Below are 23,648 nucleotides of genomic sequence, written 5' to 3'. Positions count from 1 at the left end.
ATTAAGATTTATTTCAACTCGAAACTTTCAGGCGTCAGATTGTCGTTGTCTTAATTCTGTTACATCAACGAGAAAATAAAAGAGTTCAGGATGATGAAACATTATTTGGTCTATTAAAGTACATCCATACTATTAATATTAATGTGTAATTTAAAAAAAATGAATAAATTTGAAGTGCAACGTGTGTCTGTCTGTCTGTTTATCCGTCATTTACGGCAAAACCGAGCGACGAATTGACGTGATTATTTAAATAGAGATAGTTGAAGGGATGGAGAGTGACATAGCTACTTTTTGTCCCTTTTTAACACCCCCTTTCCTAAAATGGGGTGTGGAAGTGCTACTTCATTACTTAACTTAAGCGTTTAAGAAAAATGTGAAAGGAGTAGACACGAGACACGAGTCGACCTATGATAAAAATTACTATCTATGCTATGTATCAATAAGCTACTCATATGACGTATCTCTCATTCATATAATGTGTATGACAAACGGCCACGAGGTAGATCTCCAATCCGATGGACGGATTCTCTAAGAAACAGGAGCCCGCACCTTTTACAGTGCCGCCAGCGACCGTACTCGATGGAGGAGCATTGTCTATCGAACGATAACTCGCCAAGGTAGTCAGGATCCTCAGTCATGAGGGACCGACTAGACGAGAGAGGTCCCTCATAATCAGAATCAGAATCATTTATTTGCAAGAAACATTACATTTAGTTATACAAAGATGTTCTTATGTATTAGGTAACAATGTTTCACCATTAAACAATGTATCTCATTCATTATATTATATACTAGCGGACGCCCGCGACTTCATCCGCTATTCAGTTTTTACAAATCCCGTGGGAACCATGGATTTTTTCGGCATTAAAGTAGTCTATGAGTTAAGTAGTCGCGTAAAGGTTTCGCCTTAATAATATTAGTGTGATTAGTGTGATGAACGTTACGCCTTAATTCTAATAACAAACAGTAGTGTTGATCTAAATAATTGCCTGCCACTTAAAAGTTACTCCTACGTTTACTTTGTCGTTAAATATGGGATAGAAGCAGGCGTTACTTTGCGGAAGTTCATCATGATTATATAATGATTTATTTATTTTGCTATCATCCGCGAAAAACCGACGAACCCATGCGACAACGTCACCCAGATCCGACAAAATACTTTTTGCACGTTCACAACATCTCCTGAGGATGCTCCTGTTTCGGGGTGAAACGAAGGTATATAGAGAGTATTTTGTCGGACCTGGGTGACGTTGTCACATGGGTTCGTCGGCTTTTCGCGGATGATAGCAAAATAAATAAATCATTATATAATTACTTTGTCGTTGTTAGGCAAAAATCCAACAGATGACGTAACGTGTGTATGTGGGAACTCCAAATCACGAGCGCGAGCACTATAAACCTATTTGCGTGGTGTAAAAAAGCGATTCCAGCGAATCGTAAGCTTAAAACTGGATTGTTTTGCGAAACAGCATTAACGTATGGAATGGAATGCAATATGTAAACAACTTCAGTTTTGAAAATCTGGTTAAGTGCGTTTTAGAACAAAAAATCCGGTTCCGTAATTGACAAGAAAAAAATAACACGGTAATTTTTAGAAAAAAGACAGAATAAAAGTGCTGATCAGACCGAAACAGCAATGCTGTCGGCAGCAAAAATGAGCCTGGAGCATGCTTCTCCGGACGACATAGGTTTTAGTACCTAGTACCGTCGATATTTGTAAGATTTATTTATTTACTAATATTATAAAGGCGAAACATATACACACACATACACACTCATTAAGTGTGTATGTGTGTGTGTGTATAAGTGTGTATGTTTGTTCCACCATTGCGCTGCGACTACTGAAGCGATTTGACTGAAATTTGGAATGGAAATGGATTTTTTTCTGGATTAACACAAAGACAACTTTTCATCCCGGAAAAATCCATCCCGTGGGATTTGTGAAAAACGGAATTCCACACGGACGAAGTCGCGGGCGTCCTCTAGTTAATTGGAAAATATAATTATGCAAACAGTATGTTGACTAAGAATTAAAACGCAGATAGAGTTCTTTTGAGTATTTGCCGGCTTCTCAGCAGAAATAGCATTCCGAACTGGTGATAGAGTCACTGCAAACAGACTTGTTTTGAATCAACAGATAAAATTGATATTTTTAGAGCGAGTCCGATGTGGAAAGTGTTCTTAGTTTTTATGATTCCTGCCAATCAGGGAACGCATAATGTTGCGTACTGTTGCGTTTCTGTACATTATTCAGAAACAATTACAACTGTTTAGTAGAAAACACCTACTGTTGAATAATCATTATTATCATCACAACCTACATTTGGCTCACTGTTGAGCACGGGTCTCCTCTCAGAATGATCAGAATGAGAGGAATTAAGCTATATATCTATACTAATATTGTAAAGCTAAAGAGTTTGTTTGGTTGTTTGTTTGATTGATTGAACGCGCTAATCTCAGGAACTACTACTGGTCCGATTTGAAAAATTTTTTCGATGTTAGATAGCCCATTTATCGAGGAAGGCTATAAGATATATATTACGCGGGTGAAACTGCGCGGCGTCAGCTAATATTATTAAATATAAGTATTACCTTTTGACGGTCTCCGTGGCGCATGCGCGGTGGATTTACTTTGAGATTTAATTATATTGTGATTTTTTTAATAGCTCCAGGTTTGGCTGATAGGAGGCTTCGGCCGTGGCTAGTTACCACCCTACCGGCAAAGACCGGCAAGCGATGCAGCGTTCCGGTACGATGTCGTGTAAAAACCGAAAGGGGTGTGGATTTTGTTCTCCTAAAAACTTAGTCTGCTTACATCTTAGATTGCATCATCACTTAACATCGGTGAGATGTATTCAAGGGCTAACTTGTAAAGAATAAAAAAAAAACTAAATGAAAGTTAAGCACTTACAGTTTTAGAAACAACATGGTCGTCTTGCATGCACAGCACATGAGTTTCCCATCGTCTGAAGAACTTGGCGGCTAGGATCTTGTCAACGACGGTTCTGGTGTGTTGGAAGCAGCAGACCCTGACGGAGCCTTCTATGGCCAGCTTGTATCGGGGGCCAGGCGGCGGGGCGGGGGTGCCTGCGGAGTTGCTACTCTTGGCGCCACTGCTGTCGGCACAGCACTCTGGACTTGAGCCCTGTCGACAAAACAGACATATATTTAATACAACTGAATCTCATCATAAGCATCATATTCAGAATAGGATTTCATGCTAGCCCAATGCAGATTGGCAGACTTCACACACGTAGAGAATTAAAAAAATTCTCGGGTATGCAGGTTTCCTCACGATTCCTTCGTCGCATTAGACTACGTTAATTTATTATCAGCTCTTTTTCGTTCTCGAAATTTTCTATGTACAGTTCGATCGCGATTTTCTGGTAAGGATTCGAGGGTCCCCTGAGCTTGGGTGCCCCGGGGCATTGCACCGCCTAGCCTCTGGGTAACTACGCCATTGGGCATAGGCAGTGTATTTTAGTATCTATGAAGTGCATGCCACTTGCTGTGCCACGCGGTTTCACTCGCGTATATTCTGTTCTTGTGGAATATTGGGATATCGGGATACGAGTATAAGTAACTTATGTAATGCTTTACTCGAAAATAAAAACAATTAATTCACTTTTTACGCATTTGAATGTATACTCGTAGTTAGTATGGTTTCCTTATCGTAGAGAACGTTTTAACCGACTTCAAAAAAGGAGGAGGTTCTCAATTCTATTCTGAAAGCGGCCTGACTTTTTTAACACTAATCGTAATATTTAAAACAATTTACAACAATTTTTTCTAAATTTTTACACCTAAACCTTTCTCAAATTTTTTCTATCTATTGGTAAAAACCGCATGAGAAACCGTTCAGTAGTTTTTTAATCTATCGCGAACAGACAGACAGAAGACAGAACAGAGGACTTTGTTTTATAATATGTATAATATATAATTGTATACATTTATGTTAATTTATCATTTTGTGCACTAAAGGTTTCGTAGATACGAACGGGAAAAACCTTTTTTTACTAAATAAAATTTATCAGCAGCTCGCTTATGTAAACAGCGTACAGTTAGTTATAAAGGAAAAGTCAAACGGATTTTCCAATGACGTTGATAATACTTAGAAATGAAATTAATATTATTTTAAGATACGATCATGATACGATACGCGGTAGGATTAATTATTAGGTTGATTGAACGAACGGTACATTTTTGAATAGCTGTCACCATGACTGTCATATTCATGGAGAGAAAATAAAATTAATAATAATAATATGCTCCTGACCGATTTTTCGCTAACGGCGGCTATTCTCATGGTTAGATTAACCATGTACGTAGGAGATATTATAGTGCACAAGTGTTTGCGTAAGTACAGGTGAACTCTCTCTTTCCTCACTCTGGAAATCCGATGGGACGGCAAACCGATATGAGCGGTGAGAGATAAGGCGCAGGACCGACGGCTTTACGTGCTCTCCGAGGCACGGGGGTGTGCTAACACCGCCAACTTCCCAACTCCAGGCTGCTATTATTTCTTGTGAGAATAATCCAATTACCCTATTTTTTTTTGTTGGCCTGACCCGGGATTCGAACCCTGGACCTCATTGTCCAAAGCTGAACCAGCTGACCACGAGAACAATGAGGCAGTCAAAATAAAATGAAAATCATAAAATTAACTAGCGGACACTCCGTGGTTACACTTGCGTAGTTCCTGATCCCGTGGGAATATTAGGATAAAATATAGCCTATGTTACTCGTTCTAACATGAGTTATCTGTCAGTGAAAGTTCTGTCAAAATCGGTCTAGTCTATTCAGAGATTAGCCGAAACTTAAAGGAATAATTGCCTTTTATTTTATTTTATTTTATTCTTATATTTTATTTATTTGTAATATGATAAATACTTAATAAAATATTAACCGTTATATCTATACATCTATTATTAAATTATTGCAAATATTGTATTATTTATAATGTAAATACGAAAACGATATAATGTATAGGCATGCACTAGAAAGCTTTATCAAATGCTGATTTACTGATAAGGCTCAGGTGTGGAAAATGGCAGTATTACAAATTCGAATTGGTTAGATTGAGAAAATTGCATAGTTCAGGGTCATCAGTAAAATATAACAATCATAAAAGAATAAAGTAAACAAACCCCTATTCCCCAGCCCAGCACAATAAAAGATAACCACCTTTAATACCTAATTTACTGTCAGTAGGGCTAGGGTTGCCAGCTAGGGTTGCCAATCGTACTATAATATACAGTACAGTATTGTACTATATTTGGGGTCTGCGTACAATATACTGTTGAAGAAATACGTAGTACGCAAAAATACTATATTTTCAACACTGATATCTAACAAATAAAATTTTAATTTAAAATCTTTATGGACATTAGCGACAGATGCAATAGCGTCTAGTCTATCTGATCTTGTCCATCTTCCTGAGTTTCAAACATTTAACAAATAAAATTTTAAAAAGCATTTGGTTTTCAAAAATTTAATAATCAGATGTGAAAAAGCATATGACAAATGAATCTTGAAAAATGCAACAAGAGCAAAAAAGTACTGTTTTTTAAAAATAAATGTTAACTTTTTGCTTATTCCATGAAATACTATATATACTTTATTTAAGCGTAATATATTTTTTTATAGCTAAATCTGAAAATTACTATATTTTTCTGAAAAAATCATGGCAATTCTCAGTAGGGCCGATAATATCAATTATATTAAACTGAGGTATCTGTACAATATCTAAAAAGATACGAGGCCTGGGGTGGTCCGCCCCTTCCACCCGCCGGTTAATCCGTTATAGGGGAGACATCAGACATCAATACAGCCGAAAGATACATTAAGAAAATTGTCTAAAACGTCCCAACCGAATGGATGTCTTGCAATACGTGCAAATAGACCAATTTCCCTACAGATAGGTTCCTATATTGCAATACCTATAATAATTTAACCGTGTAAGCCTTAGACCATTAAAAAGTGGTCTAAGCACACTGTAACTCTAGGATTTGAAAAGACTACCAATACATTCGATTGATGTTTCAATAGATTTATATTAAGTAATTAATTTCATCAAGTGGTGAAGTAAGGTCGATACTCGATAATAATTAGTTGATTAGTGGTCTAATAACAAGCTAGGCGTGGCGTTTACCTGTATATCCGAAATTAAATTGACATTTTAAGCGTTTACTTACAACACGCGAACAAAATGTGTTTGACGTCAGCAATGACCTTGTACTTCAAGCTAACATTCATCATCCAGTTATTTTAATAGAAAAATAATGGTACTGTTAGTCTGTTTTAAGACCGAGAGTAATGATGTTTTATTTATAGCGTATACCAGAAAAGGTCACTTATAGTAACCAGATGAATGACCTTTCTGTTGGTAATGGTTCTAACATTTCACAGGTTCGATTATCAGCTCGGTTCAGTTTAGAATTTTAGATTTTCTAAATTGACTTAGGTCTAGTATGATGATAGGCGTAGATAGGTAAAGATATACCGCAAAGCTATTTAGCGTTCCGGTACGATGCCGCGTAGAAACCGTCAGAGGTATGGGTAAAGTGCCTCTTCCAAGTAGGCATCACTTGATCGTCACTTAAAACCAGCGGGCCTATTACGTATCTGGGTGTACCATTCCAACATTGTGTCATTACATCGTATTTTCCTTCTTGTTATCATCTCATCATCAATTTCATCATTTTCAGCCGATGGACGTCCACTGCTGGACATAGGCCTCTTGCATGGACCTCCAAGCATAACGATCTCGAGCCGCCAGCATCCAGCGGTTTCCTGCAATCCGCTTGATGTCCTCTGTCCACCTAGTGGGGGGTCGACCAACACTGCGCTTTCCGGTGCGGGGTCGCCATTCCAACACCTTGGGACCCCAACGTCCATCGGCTCTTCGAACTATGTGGCCTGCCCATTGCCACTTCAGCTTCGCGACTCGCTAAGCTATGTCGGTGACTTTGGTTCGTCTGCGGATCTCCTCATTTCTGATTCGATCACGCAGAGAAACTCCAAGCATAGATCGCTCCATCGCCCGCTGAGTGACTTTGAGCCTTCTAATGAGGCCCATAGTTAGCGACCAGGTTTCGGATCCGTATGTCATCACTGGCAACACGCACTGTTCGAAGACTTTCGTCTTCAGGCACTGAGGAATTTCGGACGAAAAGATGTCGCGGAGTTTTCCGAACGCGGCCCAGCCGAGCTGGATTCGGCGATTTACCTCTTTCTCGAAATTGGACCTTCCTAACTGGACTGTGTGTCCTAGGTATATATACTCGTCTACAATTTCGAGCGCAGAGTCCTCAACAATAACTGGGTGGAGCGTTACATGAGCATTAGACATGATCTTCGTCTTGCTCATGTTCATTTTTAGGCCCACACGTTGAGAAACTCTGCTGAGGTCGTTGAGCATGGTACTAAGGTCATCCAGAGTCTCTGCCATAATGACCACATCGTCGGCAAACCGTAGTTGAGTGATGTACTCACCATTGATGTTGATGCCAAATCCGTTCCAGTCCAGAAGCTTAAAGACGTCTTCCAAAGCGGCGGTAAATAGCTTCGGAGAGATCACATCTCCCTGTCGCACTCCTCGCTGCAATTGGATTGGTCTCGTAGTCTGATCCTGTATACGGAATGACATAGTGGCGCTTTCATACAAACACTTCAACACTTGGATGTACCTGTAGTCGATCCGGCATCTCTGCAAAGATCTTAGCACAGCCCAAGTCTCCACCGAATCGAAGGCTTTCTCATAGTCCACAAACGCTAAGCAAAGTGGCTGGTTATACTCTTCGGTCTTCTGTATAACCTGCCGCAGCGTATGAATGTGGTCTATGGTACTAAAGCCTGCTCGGAAACCGGCTTGTTCGGGAGGCTGGAAGTCGTCAAACCTACGAGCGAGACGATTCGTAATGACTCTCGAGAACAACTTGTAGACATGTCTCAACAACGAGATGGGTCTGTAGTTCTTCAGCAAGGTATTGTCACCTTTTTTGAAGAACAGAACCACCACGCTCCTGTGCCATGCCTTGGGTGTTATGCCCTCGTGAATGACGGAATTGAACAATCGCTGAAGGACCTTAAGTATCGGTTTTCCACCCGCTTTCAGGAGTTCTGCTGTTATTCCGTCATCACCTGGTGCTTTGTTGTTCTTAAGTTGTTTGAGAGCCATACTAATCTCGTACAGGCTGACGTCCGGGATATCTTCGGTATAGTGTCGGGTCAATTTGGCTCTAGGGTCTTTAGCCAAACTGTCAACAGGCTTTTGGGTAGAGGTGTATAACTGTCCATAGAACTCCTCGACCTCACTCAAGATCTCGGGCTTAGAAGAAATGACATTGCCCTGATCGGTCTTCAAACGCGTCAATTGTTTTCGTCCAATAGACAGATCTCTCGCGAACACTTTCGAGCCTCGATTGCTCCGATTGTATCCTTGATACGCTCGGTATTGAAGCGTCGCAAGTCGCATGTCTGCGATTTAGAGATCTGTCTATTAATCCGACGGTACTTTGACGCGTCTGTTGAAGACTGCAATCTCATTTCTTGCCTCTCCTCCATGAGCTTGAGTGTGTGGTCCGAGAACTTGTTGGTTCTTTTTGTACGGTGGGTTTTGAAAAACTTAGACCCAACTGTATGGACAGTTTCCACAAGCCTGTTGTTTAGGTCATCCACATCAACGCAATCTGCTAGGCAATCGAAGCGGTTCTGTAATTCCAGTTGAAAGCTCTCGGGGTTTTGGATTTGGGCACAAATAGGTCGGAGCGTAGATTTCACCAGTTTGTACCGTTCCAGCTGTAAGTTGATATTCAACGTGCCTCTTACCATTCGGTGATCACTACCGGTTTTGACCCTATTGATCACAGAGACGTCGTTGAATATATGCCGTCTGGTAGACAAGATGAAATCTATCTCGTTTTTTTTTTATCTAACATAGTTATTTTACCAAAATGATCTTGACTGCGCCATTTCACATCAAGTTATAGTTTTTTTTGTTCACAATTGTCTAACATAATTATTTCAACGAAATTACGTAAATACCAGTTTTTCGTAAAATGAAGTTACTACTTGCTATTACCACTGCTATACTAATGACACTTTAGGTAAAATGACAATAACTATGCCGTTTCATTGATACAAAATGTTAGATGATAGCAAAAACGAAAATACGATGAGAAACTATGGGACTGAATGTTTGAATGGTACACCGAGGCACATAATAACCCTGCTGGTGTGATCGTAATTAAGGGCCAACTTGTCATTGAATAGAAGAAAAAAGATTAACGGTAAATATCCTTATAGGTTAATCAATAGCTAAGTTTAGCGTTACAAGGTCTTCGAGATCGAAAAAAATTCTCATAATGTACTTAAAAGAAGACCAATGTATAATGTACCTATACGAAGTATTTGATAACGAACCTTCTGTCAAAATCATCGTTTATTGTACTGATATAAGCTTTTTGTGGACTCAAACCTTTTTTTTTGAGGTTTGTCACAAACTTTTCATAAAGTACTACACTGTGGACAACAACGATTTTATATTATTAGATACTAGCAGACGCCATCGACTTCGTCCGCGTGGAATTTAGTTTTTCACTAATCCCTCGGGAACCATGATTTTTTTCGGAATAAAAAGTCAAACCAGAGTACAATCTATTTCCATTCCAAATTTCAGCCAAATCGCTTCAGTAGAAGCGACGTTAAAGAGTAACAAACATCCAAACATCCAAATATACATCCAAACATCCATACAAACTTTCGCGTTTATAATATTGCCTTTAATACGTGCCTACTAAATCAGCGCAAAATCACAATTTTGTGTTTACTTACATTATATTATATTTTTGTATATAGTTTTTATATTTCTTGAACACACAACTCGACATTGTAGACAATATTTAGGTATTATTTGTATAAGTAACTTTAGTTGTTTACTATGCGACTAAATGAAATTAAACATTTGTTCGGCTCAGTTTCGAAGCGCTAATGACGTATCTTTGGTGGAGAAGCTTGTAATATTATTTACCGTTATGAATTAATCTAAGTTATCTACAACGTTCGCATTAGGTAGATATATGAGGATGTTCATTATATAATTTTATTATTCAACAGCGACACGTTGCGTGTTGTTTCTGTGTTAACATATTTCTTGAAACGATCTACCTAGTTCGGTTAGAAGGATATCGTAACCTGAAGATATATCAGTTATTCAAGGTTTCTGTTATGTTTATGGCTATAATGGCAAGATTCGCATTCAGGATCTTGTGGTCCAAAGTCGCTAAGCATCACCGAGGCGAGTAGTGTATCTCTGGTTAAAGGACGATTTACAATTTTGCCGCCAGTAGGCTATTAAATTTTTTTAGCCCCTACTGAATTCTGAAATGCCTTAAGTACGCAAACAATATAATTCTCTTAAAATGTGTTATACAATTATCTTAATATTTTAGTAGAACTGTAGCGTACAGTGGGGTGTAAGGGGGAGGCTAGTACCAGTCAGCCTCTCTAGCTACCAATCTCACCTGCTCGTGGGGCACCCTGCAGATCGACTGACGAGGCTCTGGCGACCGACTATATAACCATATAGGTATAACCATTCTCAACTGGCTGGATTTTATAAATGGCACATGCCGGTGTCGGGCAGCAGCGACACTGGGGCGGAAAAATCCAGCCCTGCGAATGACCAACCCGCATGCCCAGTGTGGTCATTTTATGGCCGCTGGATGCTGGCGTTGTGAGCGTTGTGCTTGGATGTCCATGCAAGAGGCCTATGTCCAGCTGTGGACGTGTATCGGCTGATAAGGTAAGGTAAGGTAGCGTACAGTAGGAATAAAATATTAAAATGTATTAGTTTGGATAGTATCGACGTTTATTAGCCTCCTAATATAATTTACATCAAATAATAAAAAAAAGTGTGTGTCAGCTCCGACGCACGAATGGAGTGAACTCTTTCAGATCGACTGTCTAAATAGGTGTATGTTGCCCTGCAACATACAATGGACATCTCAATACTAACGCCTAAAAATTGAAAGGTGCGCAACCGAGAAGCTGCAGGCGTGCGCGCCTTCCAACAGCGTGCACATGGTTCGTTCATCGAATTTTACTGCAAATATTTTTTTCATACCGGGGGCTATATATGAAAATCGATTCTTAAGGAATAAACTCGAAAAATATTGTTTCATTTTCAAGTTTCATTTTTTAGGTCAAATATGCCGCCCCTTAAAATCTGCCGCCCTAGGCTCCAGTCTTACTTAGCATACTAGCTACTGGTAAATCCGCAACTGTCCCTGGTCTCGACTGACCTAGTGTAGTAATCTTTGTATACAACGTCAAAAAGTTGTATAGTAAAGTAAAAAACAAGACACGGGGGTAGAAAGCTCGGGTCAGTGTACGCCGCCGCCCCACAAACAGCACTTCCTGATGACGTCGGCGCTGAAATTTGGGTCACGAGGGCGCTGGCTGCGACTCGCTTCAATCGGCCCGAATAGCTTATCGAACTAAAATCAAGCCGTCTCACGGAAAAATAGAACTCAGCTGACGCAAGACGCCGATAACAATCTTTCTAGTACCCAGGGCTTAAGGGCGTTGAAACTTTGAAAGCCGTTAAGTGAAGGATATTGGAATGCATTTACTATAAAATATAGACGAATTTGTGTGCCTGAGATGCTCGCCACGATACATTGTCGACCAAATATATCTATACTAGCTGACGCCACGCGGTTTCACCCGCGTGGTTCCCGTTCCCGTAGGAATACGGAGATAATATATAGCCTATAGCCTTCCTCGATAAATGGGCTATCTAACACTGAAATAATTTTTCAAATCGGACCAGTAGTTCCTGAGATTAGCGCGTTCAATCAAACAAACAAACTCTTCAGCTTTATAATATTTTTATAGATTTAATCGACAATATAATTTCTTTGTCTGTTCTTCTCGGTATAATCTGCTTTTTAAAACCGGTAGTAGAATCTACTCACTAATAGAGTTGTATTTTTAAAAGTTTTTGTGAAGACAGAACTATGTTGATTATTTGAATTTTATTTTTAATCTACTATAAATGGTAGAGGATCTCATTATGATTTCGTGGAATATTAAGTAGGTACCTAGATATAATATTTGCTTAGCCATTTGTGGAATTACCTAACCAATTAAAATTTTATTATTTTAGAGATGGACTGAGGAAACACATTGGTGTCGAATGTGGTGACTGTCATTTGTGGAGTGGAGGTAGTCTTTGACTCGACATGACATTGACCTGTCCATGAAGGTGCCATTAAAATTTAAAATGGATGCATGATGCGACGACATGGAACATATATACATGGATATATCATACTAATATTATAAAGGCGAAAGTTTGTGTGTAAGTGTGAAAGTGTGTAAGTATGTTTGTTCCTTCTTTACGCTGCGACTACTGAAGCGATTTGGCTGAAATTTGGAATGGAAATAGATTTTACTTCTCATCCCGGAAAAATCCATGGTTCCCGCGAGATTTGTGAAAAACTGAATTACACGCGGACGAAGTCGCGGGCGTCCGCTAGTATAATATACATGGAACGACATCGAACGGGTTGCAGGGAGACGCTGGATGCTGGCGGCTCGAGACCCTGGTATTTGGTAGTCTATTCCCAGGTGTGGTCGTCCATCAGCTGATAGTGATGGTAATGATGAATGGCGTGTACATAAATACACGCCATTCATCCGCCAAATCGTAAAACAAACTATGAGAAATAAGCAACCGTATGTATACGGAATTACCTACGCTTTGAATTTAAAATTCTCTCTACCTGCCCGACTACGGCGAAACAAAGGAAGGCTTGTTTTGTTCTACAATGGGTACCTATGCCTGTATATATTATACTGATAATGACTAGTTTTTCAGCTGGGAATACAAAGGTCCCGGATTCAAATTCACGGACCTTTGTATTAGTTTTCAAAGTCGCCAAGTACGGACTTGGCGTTCTTGGACTAAGAGTTCACGTTAAGTCGTTTGCTCTGGTCATTATCACTTATATCTGTTATCAATCATCGTTATCATTTAAGGTCCTATTTATGAAATATTGAAATAAATGGGACTTTGGAACAAAGCCTACTTTTTGTTGCAAAATTATTAACAGAATGTGGTGAAATAAGGGTTGAAAGTTTGAATTAAATGTCTTTTATTTGGTACGTACATTAATCACCTTTAAAATGTAAAAGGGGATTATAAGCGTAGAAGCGACTTTATGATTTGTACTGAAAATCTGCGAGAAATTGCAGGAATGGGCTATGGAGGGTGAAACCATTTACTTAATTGTTATTAAGGATCTCAACACCGGAAGGTAAAGGATTCGATTCCCACCCGTTGGTTGGACTAATGCCGTATCCACTCCTAACATAGTCTTTACAAAAGACACAGAATACATAATTATTATGTACCTACAATAATTGAAGTACACTGTGATAGGAATAAATTGAAAAACCGCCGAATGTCATGAAATTATTAATTACATTCTCGATCAAGTCATCAATCTTTCAGGGCACTTTCATTTGATATCCCATTCGAGTATATTTGCAGACATTCGGTTATTCTTCCCTACTTTCACCCCCCACAACTTTTAAACGGCTCAACCGATTTCATATGTCACATGAACACATAAGTCGCCTTTAATACAAAAAAAATAAATTGAAATCGCTTCATCGGTTCGGGAGCTATGGTGCCACAGACAGATAGACACCTCAAACCTACAATACCCTTCTGTTTGCGTATATACATGAGTATATGGGCAAAACATATGAATACAACCGCAGTGGTGTGGAACCTATCGATCCCTACGAGTATCGGCTCCACGAAGCCGGCATGAGGCGAGCGCGTGCTCATCAATGAGACTCAACTAACCTACGGATGACCAGTTCCTTATCTACACTGTACGTATTCACTTCATTTATTTTTCTTTCTGCACGTCTGGAAAGTCTATTTTTAGCTCGCTGTAATTTTCCTCTTAGCAATTTGATACTTACTGAAAATATTTATATCACTATCTGATTATATACTTAATACATTTTCCCAACTTAATAATATACCTGTTTCAATGCACTATTTGTAATTGCATAGTTAATAATAGTTGATATAGTATGTGCTAAGTTTCTGGTCTGCTCCGAAATTGCAACACGCAGATCTGCGCATAATTAACAGGAAAAAGTGTTTTGTTACTAGTTTTTTATTTGTCTATTTCATTATCAGATATTTATATTATATTATGTTTTTGATTAAAACACATTTTCCTGCTATCTTTTGTAATTTTCACACACAGACAGAATTTCTTCAGATTTAGGCTAATATTTACCTATATTTTAACTCTAACGACCATATTTATAAACATAAATTAAGATAAAAGTTCAATTTTCGCCAAAGTAAAATCAATCTAATCACTACTACTTGAAACTCACTTTACTTTGTTGAAAATTGCGGCACAGTGAAAATGGACTCGAAGTTAGGTGCATACTATACCTACCTTACCTTAATATTGTTTACCTTATGCAGCTAGATATACTAATCAATATTGTAAACTTTGGAGAGGTGATCACAGATTAAACAAATAAATCCATAAATGTATAGAGTGACGTCAGGGGCGTAGCTACCGCCGTATCAGCCGTATCAATGATACGGGGCCCTCGAACTTCAGGGGCTCCTTATGTGTGAACACAAAAAATAGTCAAAGGAGATGGTCCAAAATTGTATGGAGCCCAGGATAAGTCATTGTACCCTGGCGGACATAAAAGAAGATGTTTTTTTAACTATTTGATTATACAAATCTACGAATTTCGTCGTCATCAACCCATATTCGGCTCACTGCTGAGCTCAAGTCTCCTCTCAGAATGAGAGGGGTTAGGCCAATAGTCCACCACGCTGGCCCAATGCGGATTGGCAGACTTCACACACGCAGAGAATGAAGATAATTCTCTGGTATGCAGGTTTCCTCACGATGTTTTCCTTCACCGATTGAGACACGTGATATTTAATTTCTTAAAATGCACACAACTGAAAAGTTGGAGGTGCATGCCCCGGACCGGATTCGAACCCACACCCTCCGGAATCGGAGGCAGAGGTCATATCCACTGGGCTATCACTGCTCTAGATGTAGATCTAGATGTAGATTTAGATACAAATCTACGAATTTACTTTTATTCTTTCGAAATAATATTCATTATCTCCCAAAAAATGCAACATTAACAAGGTTAATAATGGCGGATAGATGACGTTTTCAATGTATTAATCGATTTGACGTTTGTTGTCAATTGTCATGTCATAGTTGCTCTATGGGTGCCATCTTGATATAACTCAAAAACTTAGGTTTTTATTTTATTTATTTTTACTTTTTATTTAGTTAGATTTATACACGTTAATAAATTTTAATAAAATCCTTGTATTTTTTAAATTTTAATGATACAGGGTACAAGAGTGGACCTGAAAAGGAACCATCTCCTTTAATTTACAATCCCACTTAATCTGGTGCTTCCTGTAGAAAAGCTGCTAAAGAGATCTTCGCGATTTGCCGCTCGTATATTGGACCTCCCAACTAATTTTGATACAGGGCCCCTCCAAGGCAAGCTACGCCACTGAGTGACGTATCTAATATTACTAATATTACTCACAGTTATTAGAATTGGTCCACTCATGTCTTAATCACAAATGAAATGGCTTATTCCAACCTGTCACATCTTCTTAATATTTTTTTCCGCCTTGCAATAAATTAGGTACCTAGTTAAGGAAATTGAGAAGATCCCGCGATAACAGTTTTTTATGTTTTTATTTCTTTCGGAAACACCAGATTTAGACAGATTGTGAATTAAAGGAGATGGTCCAAAACTGGAGCCCAGGATCAGTCATTGTACCCTGGTGGAAATAAAAGAAACCATTTTTTTTAAACTATTTTTGATTATACAAATCTACGAATTTACTTTAATTCTTTCGAAATAATATTCATTCTCTCCCAAGAAATGCAACACTAACAAGGGTAATAATGGCGGATTGATGACGTTTTCAATGCAGTAGTCGATTTAACGTTTGCTGTCATAGTTGCTTTAGGGGCGCCATCTTGATATTTAAAAATAAATAAATAAATAAATATACTTAAACAATACACATCACTATCTAGCCCCAAAGTAAGCATACAGAGTAGCTTGTATTATGGGTGCTAAGATAGTTGATATTATAATATTAATATACAATTATATACTACATATAAATACTTATATAATGTATAAATACACACAGACACTGGAAAACACTTATGCTCATCACACAAATATTTTCCAGTTGTGGGAATCGAACCCACGGCCGTGGATGCAGAAAGCAGGGTCACTACCCACTGCGCCACGCGGCCGTCGAAAACGAAAACTTGGGTTTTGATTTTATTTATTTCTTTTAATTTAGTAATTTTCTGGGATAAAAAGTAGTCTATCGTAATAATCTAAGGTATAAACCTCAATAGCTCAACGGTAAGAGCGGTTGGACTCATCACTGAGGGGGGGTGTTTTGATCCCCGCCCTGTTGGTCTATTGTCGTACCCACTCCTAAGACAGTCTTTCCCGACTAGTTGGAGAGTCAGTCAGTTCCAAATTTCAGCCAAATCGGTTCAATAGTTGCATGAAGGAGTAACAAACATACATAGATACTACACACAAACTGTGACCTTTATTGTTATATTCTGGCAAGTTTGTTGATGACACTCCCACGATATGCGGGCGACGGGGAGAAAGACTGCGCGGGTGTGAAATCGTGCATGCGGGGAAGTGAGGCATCAATCGTGGAGTTTTCATTCATCGCTACACGCCCCCCGGCCCGCACTGAGTGTTACGAACGAAGTTGTCAAGCTATAGTGTGTTATGTGTGAATGAAGTGTGATGATCAAGTCGTCACGTATAAGACAATTTAAATGTGGGTAATTGAACTCGCAAAAAATCGTGCACGTATTTGAATAATCAAAAGTTAATTATTTCTGTAATTACACAGCGAAACTTTAATCATCTGGCACCGTAACGAAAACATTGGTCACAGCTACGGATACGTATTACCTTTTCTTGTTTGTTTATTTTAACGCTTGCTATGTGCAATATAGCAAGCAATATATGAGCCGTGATAGCCCAATGGATATGACCTCTGCCTCCGATTCTGGAGGGCGTAGTTTCCAATCCAGTCCGGGGCATGCACCTCCAACTTTTCAGTTGTGTGTATTTTAAGAAATTAAATATCACGTGTCTCAAACGGTGAAGGAAAACATCGTGAGGAAACCTGCACATAAGAGAATTTTCTTAATGCTCTGCGTGTGTGAAGTCAGCCAATCCGCATTGGGCCAGTGTGGTGGACTACTGGCCTAACCCCTCTCATCCTGAGAGGAGACTCAAGCTCAGCAGTGAGCCGAATATGGGTTGATAATGATGATGTGCAATGTGCATATTATATGCTTTGACGCATTTTCTACCATTTTTTTCTTTTCCAAAATGGCGATGAATAGTTAGGTACATAGACAGTAATGATGGTTAAAGGAAATGAACAAAGTGATTCCGTTAACAGTTTTTTTATTGGAGAGGGGATTTGTAGCATAGACCCTCCACGCTGCTCCGAAGCATATTGAGTCCCAATGGCGTGCACTTCATACATGCATTAAAGCACTGCATACCTTGGCAAATGTTTTTATTAATGCTTATTTAATGAAGATTTTCCTAGTTTGGTAAAATTGTCTTACTAGTGCATACCCTGACCAACACCTTATGCACGTCACTGGTGGGTCCACGTCCAAACTTAAACAAACACACATTGAAATTTTTGCATAGTCTGGCAAGTTCGTTGATGATACTTCCATGATATGCGGGCGACGGGGGGAAAGACTGCGCGGGTGTGCGTGCGGGGAAGTGAGGTGCATCAGTCGTGGGTTTTTCATTCATCGCTACAGGCCCCCAGGTCCGCGCGGACCATCGGGAGTGTTACAAACGAAGTTGCCAAGGTATAGTACCTACCCATTACTTCGGTTAGCTTCGAGATTACATATTCTTTGCTTCTAGGTAATCGTTCGCTAGAGAACTTTGACGTTATATTTAGTGGTGTTTTTCAATGGGTTGCTGCGAGGCGATTGCGGATATGATTTGTCATATTATATTGAGGAAAATATTAAAAAATATGCTTTACACTGCTATCCATAGGCGTATATGGGAGGGGGGGGGGGGGGGGATGCCCATAATTAACTATTGCAGACCAATTGTCCAACAAATCTTTAGTACTTTTAATAGGTAAAATATTCAAGTCACGTCTGATACCTCAAGCATTATTCTATGATAATATTATTGTTACGTGACCATAAACCATACCACAGCACTTGACTTTTATTCTATTGGTAAAAAAAATACTAATCTACGTAGTTGACGGACTAACCGACTGATTGGCGAACGCACAATCAAAAAAAAAAAAAACATACATACAGCCGAACGTAGAACCTCCTCCTTTTTGGAAGTCGGTTAACTAATGAGTTTAAAGTAGTAAATCTACACTAATATTATAAAGCTAAAGAGTTTCTTTGTTAGTTTGTTTGAACGCGCTAATCTCAGAACTATTGGTCAGATTGGAAAAATTATTTCAGTGTTAGATAGCCCATTTATCGAGGAAGGCTTTATAATTATTATCCCCGTATTCCTACGGGAACGGGAACCACGCGGGTGAAACCGCGTGACGTCAACTAGTCGGAAATATATTATTAGTATTATTTTACAACGTTATATTGCACCTACAAATATGTCGCGTCGTTGGTAGATAGCCAGTCTAAGCCTTCGCTCTATGGAACGACCATTGGAAATAAGTCTAAGGAGGGAAACAGGGAGGGGTTCTTTAATCTTTCTAGGTGTACGTAATACGTATTTACTCGTATATAAGGTATTCATAACACGGCACTTTTAATTACATTACATGTACGTTCAGCGGGCGATAGAGCGAGCTATGCTTGGAGTTGCTCTGCGCGATCGAATCAGAAATGAAGAGATCCGCAGAAACTAAAGTCACTGATATAGCTATGCTGGAATGGCGACCCCGCACCGGAAAGCGCAGTGTTGGTCAACCCCCCCACTAGATGGACCGAAGATATCAAGCGGGTTGCAGGGAGCCGCTGGATGCTGGCGGCTCGAGACAGTTTTGTTTGGAAGTCCATGCAAAAGGCCTATGTCCAGCTGTGGACGTCCATCGGCTGATAATGATGGTGATGATGATGACGTGTACGTTGGTACCGGATTTTTAGATATTCACATTTTCTAGGTGGAAAAGAGAAACGGGAGATGAATTCCATTTATGTTTAAAATAATTAGTATTTTATAATATACCCTACAAAGTTTTCACGGCAAAGTCACATGGCACCCGCTAATCCATACTAATATTATAAAGCTGAAGAGTTTGTTTGTTTGTTTGTTCGATTGAACGCGCTAATCTCAGGAACTACTGGTCCGATTTCAAAAATTCTTTTAGTGTTAGATAGCATTTATCGAGGAAGGCTATAGGCTTTTATCCCCGTATTTCTACGGGAACGGGAACCACGCGGGTGTAACCGCGCGGCGTCTACTAGTGACTAATATTAATATTACGTTTATGTTTAAAATTCTACTTAGGCAATTTCATATACATAAACACAATGGGAATAATATTATATCAGTTTTAACTATATCCAACGTCATTTGAAACGCTTTAAATGTATTCAATAGCATTGAAGATATATTTTAACCAGCAACTGCTCTCATGACGTCAAGAAACTTGATTTATGCGATAAATATTCTGAAGCTTCTCAACTGCAAATAAAACTGTCGAAGATAAACACATCAAAATGTGTAATTTCTCGTCTAGACAAAAGAATACGGACACATGTTTGTTTATTTCTGAGATCGTATTTGTATTTTCTAATTACGACATGGAATATGATGTAAGCGTGAATGGTCAAACGGTTGCAACATTTCAAAATGCATTTGTTTTTTTTATTCTTTACATATTAGCCCTTGACTACAATCTCACCTGATAAGTGATGACGCATTATATGCTGGACCCCTTTCGGTTTCTACACGACATCTTGCCGGAACGCTAAATCGCTTGGTGGTCTTTACCGGTAAGTAACCGCGGCCAAAGCCCCCCACCAGCCAGACCAGGATCAATTAAGAAAACCTCAATCGCTACAGCTTCAAAAATTCAAAAATGTATAGGAGTGACATTTGCTATCGGCCACATGATAAAGTTGTTGATCGGATCTGTAATTCCCATACATTTTTCTGGTTTTAGAAGCGTTAGCGTTTGTAGAAAGAGAATCGACGTGCCACGTGGCTACAGGCACTGTTTACCAACAAAGAAATTAGAAATGAAGGTAGAATACGCATGCCATTTCATAACTTATTTATTCTAAATAGATGCTACAACTTGATCACGTGACCTGTCGATAGCAAATGTCACTCCCATACATTTTTTAATTTTCGAAGCGTTAGCGTTTGTAGAAAGAGAATCGACGTGCCACATGGCTACAGGCCCTGATCTTGATATAAAACATTGGTTATTAGTTATAAAGAGTGCAAATGGTACAACAGAAGAACCACATGCAAGGTTGCAAGCGATTCGTTGGTGAAAGTTTTAGTCGACACAAGTCTCGGGGCATACGCACAGACAGCGGTTCTCTCGTTGACGTCACACGGACACAACGTAATCAGAACTCGTATTTCTACTTATTTCTTTGTATCCAATAACATACAATGACGTTGCAATTGCAATTGCAATAAACAATTTTATTAACATGAGAATTGTGTGCTAGCGGATCCGACGGACGTTATTCGGCCCAGAATTTTACCGAATCCCTTTGAAAAAAGTCAATCAAACACATATTTTAATAAAAATCGGTCTAGCAGGTCAAAAGGAGCTCAGGGGCATGAATTGTTTATATACGAGTATAAACATATTAACTTTATATAAACAACAATAACGCCTTTTTTGTTTGTGCGAATCTAAAAAACGACAACCCAACATAAACGCGTTATTATTTTTTTTATTCAGAGTGTGGAACTTAAAGAGGGAGGATTACATGGAAACGATATCGAAAATCCGTTGCTTAGTAACCACACACAGGTAAAAACTTTATAGTTCTAATACATTTTTAAGTTTTGCACACCAACCTCCTCTTAAACGCGTAGGTATCTGTAAGTGAACCTTACTTACTAGGAGTTACTGCTTCATCCAAAACCAAATCGTCTTCCGAAAGTAGAAAGACTATTGTAGTTGTCTTCCATCGTCTATATTCTTTAACCACTACAATGTGTCAACCATCCTTTGTTGTGTAGGTTGAAATATAATCATCATTCATTGTTTCAACCTACATACAACATAACATGATTAATTGGAACACCATGTGTACCAATACACTGTGTTCAGAGAAATTAAATGTGCCTGTTATATTGCTGTTTGTAAATACGGGTGTGATATTGTAAGCCGATCCAACTGTACGAGTACACGCCCCTACGTCACAACGTTGCTATGAGCAAGTACCCGCAATTTGTTGACCATTAAATCCAAAAAAAGGTTAAGGGCCGGTTTCACCACCGTCGTTTACGTGTCGGTTATCTTAATCAGATGAACCGCATGTAGTTATCTTATTTTACGTCAATTGACAAGACAAAGATGAAACTTGTAAATAAGCTAATAGACACATCAGAAGTTGGTAAAATTGTTTCTAAATATCTACACTCATATTATAAAGAGGATAGATTTGTAAATTGTATCGTTATCAACCCATATTCGGCTCACTGCTGAGCTCGAGTCTCCTCTCAGAATGAGAGGGGTTAGGCCAATAGTCCACCACGCTGGCCCAATGCGTATTGGTAGACTTCACACACGCAGAGAATTAAGAATTTTCTCTGGTATGCAGGTTTCCTCACGATGTTTTCCTACACCTTTAAAGATTCGTGATGTTTAATTTCTTAAAATGCACACAACTGAAAAGTCACCCTCCGGAATCGGAGGCAGAGGTCATATCCACTGGGCTATCACGGCTCTATGTAACAAATAAACTCAAAAACTACTGGACCGATTTCAAAAATTCTTTCACCATTAGAAAGCTGCATACAGGAGTAACACACGCTATAGTTTGTAGCATTTCCACGGGAAGGAGAACTAAGAGTTATTGAATATACTCACGAAGTATTCAGCCGCGCTTTGGTCTGCCAGAGAGGGTGTGAGGAGGCAGCCGGGCGAGGGCGGCGCGGTGGCGGCGGGCGGCTGCGGAGCCAGCGACAGCAGCTCACCAGCCGATGCCGACATGTTGCTAGCCGCGGCCAAGCTCCGCAGCCGGTCGGCCAGGTCCGTGTGACCCACGTTGAAGTTCTTCACCACTCCGTTACACTCGTCGGAGCTCAAGTTGTTGATGATACGCGGCCGGCGCAGTTTCCGGGACGCTGCACGCCATCTTCTCAAACGACACGCTGCGTTATTCAAAACTTCTTCCGTTTCGTGGTTTTGAGGCGGTTCCCCATCTAGTTGGACAGTCTCGACTTCCGCATCCCCGATTTCATCTATATAAGGTAGTTTCTGTTCTAAATTGGAAGGAGAGGGTCCGTCCTCCAACACCATGTTCGGAGAACCGTCCACCAGAAAATCTCTCAATGCAAAAGCTAGTCTCTGATCCGCGTTCAGTCCTGCCGGTACGCCGTTGTTGACCTCCTCCGAGGGTATATATTTTACGTCCTCCTTTTTGACATCTTTTGTTTCACTCTTGATTGCACCCTCGCCCTCCTCAGGACTTAGATCCACGTTAATTTCTTGACTATACGAAGGCATAGTGGCAACTTTTGGAGTCTTAGTACATAAATCATTCAATATTATTTATAATAGGACTAGGTTCCATACACATATTTTTATATCATATCCAACGTTATACAGTAGATCTTATAATTACAGCCAAATATTGTTTCACATTTTATCAGCTAATCGTAAGTACCTATGATTCAATCGAAATATAGCTCACGAAATGAACCAGGCAGTTTAATGTCGTCGATTTGATCAATAACACTTTGATTCGGCGCTCACTATGTCGTTTCACTATACAAATTTACACTAAAATTAAACGCGTGTAAAACAAATTACGTGAATCGATCATTATCCGCAAAAACGCTACGGGTTTTATGCGTCAAAATGTAACACATTCGGCCTCGAATAACTCAAGCGGTGTGCGCAAACTGAGGACTATCATGCCTGGCGTTGCGTATCGTACTATATCATTATGTATGTAGAGGACTCGATTGTGGATTTCTTTCTTATTTATATTGACGTACACTCAACATGCGCAACTGCGGACTGCGGCTGCCAACGCCATCTAGCGGCCGGTTCGCGAACCTCAATTAGCTCGTCACGTCACGTATGCTTCACGAGCGGAGTGCTTCTGAAATTCTGTTCACGTATTTACGTAATAGTACGCCGAATAAGTGATAGGTGGCATAAAACGTACGTACAATATAGTTATAGTTACATGACAACTTAAACGTAACGTAACGTAATATTATGAATATATAATAATTTATTTTATTATATAAATCGAATAAACCTTACGAAACCTTTCCTAAAAATTTGCATTTTAATAATGAAAATATCACCCAAAAAAATATAT

At 39.4% G+C, this 23,648-nt stretch overlaps 1 protein-coding gene across 1 annotated transcript in view; it reads right to left on the bottom strand.

The window, feature by feature from the left end:
• Window positions 1–23,276, bottom strand: part of LOC112049620 (C-Maf-inducing protein) — a 49,213-nt gene extending 25,937 nt beyond the window's left edge. The window contains exons 1-2 of the mRNA XM_024087585.2: window positions 22,184–23,276; window positions 2,912–3,145 (exon numbers count right to left, since the gene is read on the bottom strand). Of these exons, the coding sequence (XP_023943353.2) occupies window positions 2,912–3,145; window positions 22,184–22,822 (873 nt within the window). The 5' untranslated portion in view covers window positions 22,823–23,276. The remainder of the gene's footprint in view (window positions 1–2,911; window positions 3,146–22,183) is intronic.
• Between the last annotated feature and the right edge of the window lie 372 nt (window positions 23,277–23,648).

Source organism: Bicyclus anynana, chromosome 1 (genome assembly GCF_947172395.1).
Source record: "Bicyclus anynana chromosome 1, ilBicAnyn1.1, whole genome shotgun sequence".
NCBI lineage: Eukaryota > Metazoa > Arthropoda > Insecta > Lepidoptera > Nymphalidae > Bicyclus > Bicyclus anynana.
The sequence above is the reverse complement of the archived record's forward strand: the minus strand, read 5'-3'. Positions and strand labels throughout refer to the sequence as shown.